This window comes from Rhinolophus sinicus, linkage group LG04, assembly GCF_036562045.2.
Source record: "Rhinolophus sinicus isolate RSC01 linkage group LG04, ASM3656204v1, whole genome shotgun sequence".
Lineage (NCBI taxonomy): Eukaryota > Metazoa > Chordata > Mammalia > Chiroptera > Rhinolophidae > Rhinolophus > Rhinolophus sinicus.
The window spans coordinates 137,109,832-137,120,665 of NC_133754.1; the positions used below are offsets into that span (position 1 = coordinate 137,109,832).

Sequence of the window (10,834 nt, forward strand, 5' to 3'; positions counted from 1 at the left end):
AGACAGATAATGAATTGGACAGAATGTAGAAAAGTAAATGAAAGAGGCATTACTTGTATCTTAATCAAGCAATTATTTTAGTTATTATTAATTGTGCCCACAATTAATATTACTAAACTAAAAACTTAAAGGATTAAATCATGGAAATACCAGTTCCCATATCAAGATATCAACACAAAATGCTAAAATATTTTGAGAAACAAATATTCTAGTATAATTCTTAAAAATCCCACATTTTATCTTTCATAAATGAAATTCTCATTTATAAATACCCAAATGTGGTACATTAGGTCGCTATCATTTTATAACAATGTTCTGGAATAAGATACCTAGGATAGGATACTAATAAGTCAGGAATTCATTCAATAATAACAGTAACATTCATTCAAAATAAGTTTTATCACTAATAATTTGTTTAATTCAATAAATTCATTGAATCTTTATAATGAAAATAGTAAGTAGTATTAGCAGTTAGAATGTGTTCATTCATTCATTGTTTATTAAGGGTCTGTTTAGCAGGTACTGTCCTAGGCATTGGATAATAAATATTACACAAAAATGGTTCCACTCCTTAATGAGCTTACACCTAGTAGAGACCATTAAATGATTTTTTCAAAATTCACCAGAGTGCAATAAAGAACTATTATTATGACATAAGTACGAAATAGGGTATAAATGAACAAGCAGTCAATTCTTAGGTAGCTTATTTATTTATTCATTCATTCAGTCACTAAATATGATTGTTGATATTAACATTTCATTTATTATTTATTAATATTATTAATATTAAGTTATTACTGAGAACTGACTATATGCCAGGCCTGTTGAAGGCAGATGACATCAAGGTAAACAAAATAAACAAAAATCCCTGCCTGCATGGAGCTTACATTCTGGTAGGAGGAGACAGACAGCAAACATATAGAGAAACAAAATATATAGTATTTTATTTTGTAATGAATGGTATGAAGAAATATAAAGCAGGGCAAGGGTATAGAAAGTGCAAAGAGAACGAGAATAAATCAAATTTGTCAGTTTCTGACACATTGCTTAAGAGGTATTTTTTGTTTTTTTTAATCTACCTCTCAGTATAACGAATATTTTCCTTTCTCACAGGGTTTCCCTGATAAAGTTCTGTCTAGGATTCATGGCCCACCCTAGTTTGGCCATTAGTTGTTTTTCAAGGAAGGCAATGAAATTGTGCTCATCAAATTATATCAACCTTAAAAAAAAAAAATCTGATTACCAATTAATTTAACAGCACTCATGGATACTACTGGACAGCAGGGCAAAGCTGGGGGGACGAAAAATGAAGGAAAAGATACAGAATCAGGAGGCAGAAAGGAGAGGGAGAAAAAAATAAAATTGTAAAGAGAATTAGTTTGAATATTGACAACTGCTGGCACCCGAAATTTTGGCATCCTGAAGTCAACTATTGAGATGGCCCCTGGCTGCCCCCTTGTGGCTAGTAGTACATCCTTCCGATCCAACACGCTAATAAAATTTTATTTAAAAATCCTCTATGATCTATAACCGTGTCATGCAGGGTGTCATGCGGGGTCTCTGGCACCGCTCCCAACATAAGAACACAGGACATGGTGAGGCCAAAAAGGAACACCCACGGAACCATAGATAGGGGAGTCATACCACTATAGTCTCGCTGGCGGCTGGGTTGGAGACAGGATCCGCAACCCGCCTTCCGCTTGTCTGCCAACCAAGCTCACTTGCTAACTGCAATCCACCTCTCTGCAATCCACAATCCGCGCTTGCTAGCGTAGCCACTGCAGTTAGTTATATCAGTGGCCAATGGCTAATTGGTCACAGCTGGTGGCCAACTAGTCACAGCGGATGCCATCTACTACCCGAGCCAGCACCTTTCCACCTGAGGTCGAGAGCCTGGAAACTGCTCTCTGGGACTCTGTCCCCACAAACCGAAAGAATCAGGTTATCATACCAGGTACCCTAGGCCCATTTCTCCCTGCAGAACTGGTAGCAATTTTCTGGAGCTTTGAATCTGACTTTGAAACGCACATTGTGGGGACAGCGTTCCAGAGAGCGGTTTCCAGGCTCTCGGTCTCACGTGGAAAGGTGCTGGCTCGGGTAGTAGATGGCCGTCAGCTGTGGCCAGCTGGCTGTCAGCTGTAACCCGTGAGCCATTGGCCACTAACATAACTGCCGCAGCTGCACTGGGGACTGGAGTCGAGGAGAGTCCGTCGGTTGGCAGGAAAGCGGACAGCAGGTCGCATGTCGTGTGAATCCAGCCTCCAGTGAGACTATAGTGGTATGAAACCCTGTGGGTGTTTCTTTTTGGCCTAGCCACATCCTGCGTTCTCATGTGGGGAGCGGGAGCAGAGACCCAGCAGGCCTCCCCGCGTGACACATATACAAATACTCTAGCACATACATGTTTCAACATATTTCATTGCCAACTACGCGTCAGGCCTTGAGGTACAATGGGACACAAGAACCGACACAGGCACAGCCTTCATGAAGCTTAGGGATTTGGAGAAAGAAGTTATCAAACAAGCACACACATGTGAACAAACCTACCGAGATAAACACCACGAAGGAAACGAAAGGTTTCTGAGAAAATGACGCCCCACTAAAACCCATGCAAAATCGGCTACACTAGAAGGAGCAACATCTTTTATGGCTTTTTCGGTTTACTGCGGCCCCGTGTTCCATTTGATCAGTCTCCCTAGTTTGGAAAGCAAGAAAAATGAAATTAATTGTGCTACTTACGACGGTCTGAGAGCCCGCGGGAAGCCCAAACACAGCTGCCACCTCGCGCCTCGTCTTGGCGTTCTCACGAGGTCCGCATGCGCTCACAAGACCTATAGGGGGCGTGCGCGTGCGCGTGCGCGACGCGTGCGCGGGGGCGGGGTCGTGGCGGCCGGCGCGGAGGCGGCCGGCAGTTAGTGCGCCCGGCTGAACTGGCCGAGGGCCCCAGGGATGCCGCGGCTCCTTTGCTGGTGTCTGCTGTGGCTCGGGCTCCTGCCGGGGCGGTTCTCCGGTGAGCAGAGCGACAGCAGCAGAGCCAGGAAGCTGTGCGGCAGGCACCTGCTGGAAGGAATAGTAAAACTCTGTGGCGATGAGGACTGGAGCCACTTCCAGGAGAATCCCTCTTTCACGCAGCTGCTTTCCCAGGTCGCCGAGAAGGTTGAAAGCTTCATACCCGACCGGTTAGAAAGCTCCCAAACCACTTTCCCGGTCTGGGGGAGAGGCACAAACGCAGGTAAACATCTAAACACCCAGGGCATGTTTGTTCCTCTCTGTACATCTTAGCCCCAAATCTGCTCTGCCAGAGGGTGAGCTTCCCCAGGAAATGGGGTTTGTGCCTAGTACACAGATAAATTTTTATAAACCAGGATATTTGGGATGTACACAAGGTTTTTTTAAACTTCGAGGAAATAAACGTGCACATATAAATCTGCACATTTTTGTAAGAATGCTGCTGCTTCCCTAGCCTTTCCTTTCTGGAGTACCTGTCACCTGGCAAACTTCATTTGTCCTTCAAAGGCTCACTTAGGTATCATTTTCCCTGCAGAGTCGCCACTGACTCTTTCATAGCCACTCACTCCATTCTCCGCTGGACCCCAGTTATTAACACTTAGTTCTCTGATTACCATCAGGACCGGCTACGTAATTGGCCCAGCCTGCCTAGTGCAAGATGAAAATGCCCCTTGTTAAAAAAAAAAAAAGCAGGAAAGGGCCATTAAAGTTACTAAAATATAAAGCTGTTTTCCTTTCTTGTGCTTATCTTCTCTGCTCACACACAGTCCGTTGTCCCATCAGACTTCACTTACAAGTGCAAAGGTAAAAATATTGACAACTTCAAGACTGCGACAATAGACCATTAAAATGCAGGGTCCTTCTAAGCATTGTGTCTGTGCCACTGCACAAGTCTCCTTCCTATAATGCCCGCTTCCTATACTATACCATAGTTTAGGGACTACCTCATGCATGTTTGTATCTGAGATGCCTGGCAGAGGGCCTAGCACATTATATGTGCTTAATATATATTGAATTTATACTTAACCCTTTTAAGCAGTCTTTAGGAAGAACATTCTTTCAGAGCTATTGTTATCGTCCAACTATGTTTTTACATTTTGTGACTAACATTTTAGTCCCAACAAGGTTTGCCATTTTAAAAGGAAATGCACTTTATTTGTAGGCTGTCCATAGCATTAATGTAATTGAAATTATTGCCTTTTAAAAGTAATTCAATTTATTTGATTTGGACACGTTTTGCAAAAGTCAAGAGTTTTGAAATTAAGGAAGAGATAGAACTATTATGCCAAGAAAGAGATCCTGATATAGATGACTGAAACAAAGTTAAAACTGCTAAGCACGTTATAGGTACTCGTTAACTTCTATTTGAATGAATGAATGAATGAATGAATGAATGAATGAATGAATGGAACTTACACGATTAGTGCTGCTAAGTGAATGAAAACTTTTAAAGACAGAAATAATAGAAACCTTCAGGCTGAATCTTAACCATTTTCCACCATCAAAGCTACCTACATATAAACTCATTTTATTCTTCTTTTATAATGAAGTGTCTCTCCCTGAAGTCTTCCCCTTATACATTAATTCAGTCATTCTCACACTTTAATGTACATATGAATCACCTAGGGGATACCATTAATATACAACTTCTGATTCAGTCGGTCTGGGGTGGGGACTGAGAACCTACATTTTTACAAGCTCCCAGGTGATGCTGATGCTGCTAGCTGGATAATGCTTTTTGAGTAAGGAGAGTCTAGTACACCTCTCTCTCCCTTGTTCTTTTCTCCTTGAAGTGCAAGGAGTACCTTCCTTGTCTACTTCATTTTGGGTGGGCATTTCTCTCACATCAAATACTGTGCTTTCACTACTTGTATACTATAGTCAAAATTTTACTTTCAGACAGCCAAGCTTGAGTTTGTTATTTTAAAAGAGCTTGGAATCTTTTTTCCTGACAGAGCCTACTATGGAGAATATTTTCTTTCTTTTCTTTTTTTTTTAAATACCCATAGTCTTTTTTGTCCCCATTATGTACTGTTATTTATAAATTACATTAATTCTTTAAATTATTTTTTTAGTTTTCAATTATAGTTGACATATATTAGTTTAAAGTGTACAACATAGTGATAAGACATTTCTATAACAAAGTGATCACCCCGATAGACCTAGTACCCATCTGACACCACACACAGTCATTACAATATTATTGACTATGTTCCTAATGCTATAATTTACATCCCCATGACTAATTGGTACTAAAAAGTACCAATTTGTACTTCTTAATCTCTTTACCTTTTTCACCCATCCCGCCCAACACCCTTCCTATCTGGCAACCATCAAAATGTTCTCTGTATCTATGAGTCTGTTTCAGTTTTGTTTGTTCATTTGTTCTTTAGATTCCAAATAGAAATGAAATCATATGGCATTTGCCTTTCTCTGTCTGACTTACTCCACTCAGCACAATATACTGTAGGGTCCATCCCTGTTACTGCAGATGGCAAGATTTCATTCTTTTTTTATGGCTGAGTAATATTCCATTGTATACATGCACCTCTTCTTTATCCATTCATCCACTGATGGACACCCAGGTTGCCTCCATATCTTGGCTACTGTAAAACTGCAATGAACATATGGATGCACATGTCCCTTCAATGTAATGTTTTGGGTTTCTTCAGATAATTACCCAGAATTGGGATTTCTGGGTCCTCCTTTGTTTCTAGTTATAGCCTTTGCTTCAAAGTCTATTTTGTCTGGTATAAGTAGCGTTACCCCATTTTCTTTTTATCTTTCATTTCCATTTTCATGAAATATCTTTTTCCATCCCTTTACTTTCAGTCTGTATGTACCTTTCAATCTGAAGTGAGTCTCATGTAGGCAGCATATGTAAGGGTTTTGTTTTCTTATCCATTCAGCCACCATATGTCTTTTGATTGGAGCATTTAATCCATTTATGTTTAAAGTAAATATTGATAAGAAAGTAGTTGTTGACATTTTATTTTTCATAGTTTTGATCTTTTTTTCCTTATTCTTAAAGAAGCCCCTTTAATATTTTTTGCAATACTGGTTTGATGGTGATGAACTCTTAACTTTTTCTTGTCTGGGAAGCTCTTTCTCTCTTTCAATTTTAAATAATAGCTTTGCTGGGTAGAGTAATCTTGGTTGTAGTTCCTTTCTTTTCATGACTTTGAATATTTTGTGTCAGTCCCTTGTGGCCTGCAAAGTTTCTGTTGAGAAATCAGCTGAGTCTTATGAGAGTTCCCTTGTAGGTAATTAACTGTCTTTCTCTTGCTGCTTTTAAAATTCTTTGTCTTTTACCATTGGCATTTTAATTATGTGTATTGGTGTTGGCCTCTTGGGTTCATCTTGTTTTGGACTCTGTGCTTCCTGGGCTAGTATGTCTATTTCCTTTACCAGGTTAGGGAAATTTTCTGTCATTATTTCTTCAAATAGGTTTTCAATTCCTTGCTCTCTCTCTTCTCCTTCTGGTACTGCTATGATGTGAATATTGATATGCTTAATGTTGTCCCAGAGGCCCCTTAAACTAGCCACAATATTTTGGATTCAGTTTTCTTTTTGCTGTTGTGATAGGGTGTTTTCTGCTATCTTTTCTTCAAAATTGCTGGTTCAAATCATCTCTGATTAGAGTGGGTTTAAGACAGAATGAGAAAAGAAATATGAATTAGTAAATATAGAAAACTATCAAGTTTTGCTACAGAGGGGAGAAATAGGATGGTAGCTAGCAGGGTACATAGGGCCAAGAGAAGTGGTTTTGGTTTTGTTTTGTTTTTTTTAGTAGAAGTATTTGTTTGCTGATAGAAGTGATTCAATAGAAGTGAAAAATGGATGATGAAGGATATAGAGAAGGATTGCTGGAGTGATGATATCCTGGAATAGAGGAGATGAGATCTAGCCGATAAATGGAGGAATTGGCTTTAGAATGGATAGTTCACCTATGGAAATAGGTAGGATGGCAGATTATATGGGTACAGATGTTAAGAGATGAATAAGAAAAAATAGTGAAGAAAGCAAATGCAAGTTCTCTTTGGATTGCTTCAGTTTTTCATAAAGCAGAAAGCAAAATCAGCTGAGCGTAAGGATGGGAGTCTATTAATGTGGTAACTTGCATTGATAGAGTTTGTGATTTTGACCTATCCTTACATTTCTGAGATAAACCCTTTCTTAATATAATTGTAAAATATGTTTATAGATTCAGTTAACTAATATCTTATTTAGGACTTACAAATAAAGTAAAATGGGCTTATGAGTTTATTTTTTAATCTCATATTGTTCTTATCTAGTTTGGGAATAAAGATTATACTAGCTTCATAATATGAGCTGGGCATCTTTTGCTCTTTTTCTCTTTTCCTGTAACAACTTGTATATGATTAGAATTCACTGTTCTTAAAAGTAGGTAGAACCCACCTCTAAATCATCTACATCTGTCATTTTGGGGAGGTGATAACCATGACTACCCTTTTAATTTCTTTGAATATTGTTGGTATATTTAAATTTTCTGTGACTTCATGTGACAATTAAGGCATCTTGTATTTTTCTAGGAATTCATCTATTTCATTTTGATTTTTTAAATGTATAAGAACTCATAATAATCATTTATAAAAATAATTTGTTATATCTGTAATTCTTTTTTTCCTACTGTATTTTGTTCATTTTCATCTTTTTTCTTGATTAGGCTGGCTAAAGTTCTATCTATCTTACTAACCCTTTAAAGAACCAACTTTTGGCTTTTTAAACTCTTATATGTTTTGGTTCTGTATTTTATTGATTCCTTCTTCCTTCTTTGGGTTCTGTCTGTTGCTTTTTTCAAATTCATTGATTTGAATACTTATTTTTAATCTTTCTTGTTTCCTGATGAGTACAGCTTGTTTCTCTTTAAATTCCCTCCCCAATTTGACAGATAGTTTTCATGAACTAGTCCCTAGTTGCATTCCTTTATGAAAAAGTTTCCTTCTTAGTGTCTGCTTTTCCCCCACTGAAGTGACAGAACATGGTACATCTCATACAGGAAGCCCTTTCTTCAACCTGCCAAGACAACCTAATTCAGCATACTCTGCTAATTATGACATTTTAATCACGTACATATCTTTCTTAGATGACTAATTGTTTGCTATTATTTCTTTAATATGTATCCTAAAGTTTTAGTGTTCTACAGTTCATCTTAGACATTTATTAAATAAAAAGTTATTAAAGAGTGTTCTCATTGCACTCTAACTATAAGGGATAGAGATTCACCTAAATAACCTTAAGAAAAAGGGGATAGTAACTATAAAAACAAGATCAAGACCTAAAAGGCTCTGGAAAGCCCAAGGAATCACATCAGCTATAAAAGCCACTTCTTTCTGAATCTTTTCTCCTCTAGCATCTATGTTCCTTTATGATTTTAGCTTGTTATGACAAGCCTCATAGTATCCTTTCAGTTTTGATTCTAACTGACTCATCTTTTTTTTCATTGTTAGCTCTAATTTCAAAGAGAAGGATATCTGACTGGGCCAACTTATGTTTTTCATATGACATGGATTACTGGCCACTGTAGTCGATTGGTTTCTTTGGGGTCAGGTGCCAACCTCCAATCTGTTCAACTGTGGCTATAGGGTGGAGTCATGTGGTTCCGAACATGGCTGTCTAAGGGCTGGCTATAGACAAATATATCCTAGAAGGGACTATGTATGGGCTAGGGCAATAATAGAAATTTAACAAGCCCCCAAATAATTACCTTCTGGAGTTGTTTTAATTTATTTCCAATTGTACTGGGTTAAGAGTAGTATAACAGTAACAGTTAGTTGATTGAAAATGTCACCACTTCTCCATTTCTTTATATTTCAATGAAGTACAAAATGGCTTCTACTAACTACAAACTTATAAAGTATGCATAAAAAGACAAATAATTCAATTTGAAAATTGGCAAAGGATTTGAACAGATATTTCTATAACTGGAGATATATGAAAAGAAAAGCATATGAAAAGATGCTCAACATCATTAGTCATCACATAAACACAAATCAAAACCACAATGTGATACCACCTCACATCCATTAAGATGGCTATAATTTTAAAAAATGAAAAATATTGTTTGTGGGGATGTGGAACAATTGGAACCATAGTATAACCATGGTGGGATTGTAAAATGGTACAACCACTATGGAAAACAGTTTGTTGGTTCCTCAAAAAGTTAAACAAATTTACCATATGATCCAGCAGTTCTACACCTAGGTCTATACCCAAGAGAATTGAAAACACATGTTCACACAAAAACTTGTATGTGAATGTTCATAGCAGCGCTATTCATAATAGCCAAAAAGTGGAAACAACCCAAATGTCCATCAACTGATAAACAAAATGTGGCATATTCATACAATGGAAAATTATTCAGCCATAAAAAGAATGAAATACTAATATTGGCTACAACATGGATCAACCTTGAAAACATTATGCTAAGTGAGAGAAACCAGACGCAAAAGGCCATATATGATATGATTTCATTTCCAGAATAGGAAAATCCATAGAAATCAAAAGTAGATTAGTGGTTGGCAGGGGCTGGATGACGAGGGAAATTGAGAGTGACCGCTGATGAGTATAGGGTTTCTTTTTTGGGTGATAGAAATATTCTGGAATTACATAGATGGTTACACAATCTTGTGAATATAATAAAACCACTGAGTTATATACTTTAAAATGATGAATTTTATGGCATGTGAATAATATCTCAATAAAAATGGTGGGTTTTTTTTTTTTTTTTTTTTTCTTTTAAGGAGGGTGCAGCTCATAGTGGCCCATGCGGGGATCGAACCAGCAACCTTGGTGTTATTAGCACCACGCTCTAACCAACTGAGCTCACTGGCTACCCAGAAAATGGTGTTTTTTTGCATAAAAAAATGGGCAAGTGTTTCTAAGTCTTTGTATAGGAAAACACTACCTACAAGTATTTTAGTTAAAAGTATATATTGCTTTTGAATAACCATTTTATTATTTAAAATGTGATTACTTGTTTTTTAATAATTAGCTGACTTTAGTATTCCAATATTATGATTAAATTTTCAGCTAAAGAAAGATTTTAATAAAGTAGTATTTTTTCTTTCAACAGTGTCTACTTCTGCCTCTCAGGAAGAAGCAATGAACAGTTTGGAGATACCGTCACTGCCTGAGTTTAAGAAGGCCAACTTTCTACCTAATGAGACCACAGAAGTTTCCTTATCACGTGGTATCAATTCATATATTCATGAGATTGTAGAATTTCAGAAGAGAAATACAAACAAAGTTAAAACTTTAAGCAAATTGTTTTGGGGGAATCATCCCCAAAGAATACGCAGAGGGTACTCAGAAAAGTGTTGTCTTAGAGGATGTACAAAAGAAGAACTTAGTATCGCATGCCTTCCATATATTGATTATGAAAACTTAAAAAAGGAGCATCAGCTGTGACTGAGATATACTAACCACCATAGGAATTACACTAACTTAATAAAAATTTACTATGTTTATTTTACTTTTTATTTCTTTGTTTTGGTAGTCCTTGTAGCTTCTCTGTTGTGAACAACACCTGAATGTACATGCAAGTACTTGACAGTATTTTATGGTGCTAATAGGAATCTTAGTGTTTTCTTTGTTGACCCTGGTTTTTCATAATTTGTATATTTGAAGATGTTGCTGGAGATGGCATGATCCATGTCAACATCTAAGAATTAGCTATTCATCCTTGTCATGTGGGTGAGACTCTCTTAAACTGCATTTAAATGGAGTGTCGAATGTTCTGCATTCTCTCTGTATGTCGTACAGACTGATGGCCATGACTGTTGGGCTCACTCCAGCGTGCCAA

At 37.5% G+C, this 10,834-nt stretch overlaps 1 protein-coding gene across 1 annotated transcript; it reads left to right on the forward strand.

Moving 5' to 3' along the window:
* The first annotated feature begins 2,736 nt into the window (after positions 1 to 2,736).
* INSL6 (insulin like 6) lies at positions 2,737 to 10,440 on the forward strand. The gene is made up of 2 exons (XM_019729667.2): positions 2,737 to 3,232; positions 10,106 to 10,440. The coding sequence occupies exons 1-2, from the start codon at positions 2,950 to 2,952 to the stop codon at positions 10,438 to 10,440; spliced, it is 618 nt and encodes a 205-aa protein (XP_019585226.1). The 5' UTR covers positions 2,737 to 2,949.
* The last annotated feature ends 394 nt before the right edge of the window (positions 10,441 to 10,834 follow it).

Excerpts from the sequence above, each read along its gene's own strand:
- INSL6 (XM_019729667.2), top strand. The coding sequence starts at position 2,950 with ATGCCGCGGCTCCTTTGCTGGTGTCTGCTGTGGCTCGGGCTCCTGCCG. Across the intron at positions 3,233-10,105 it reads GGGGAGAGGCACAAACGCAG|TGTCTACTTCTGCCTCTCAG; the intron begins GTAAACATCTAA and ends TTCTTTCAACAG.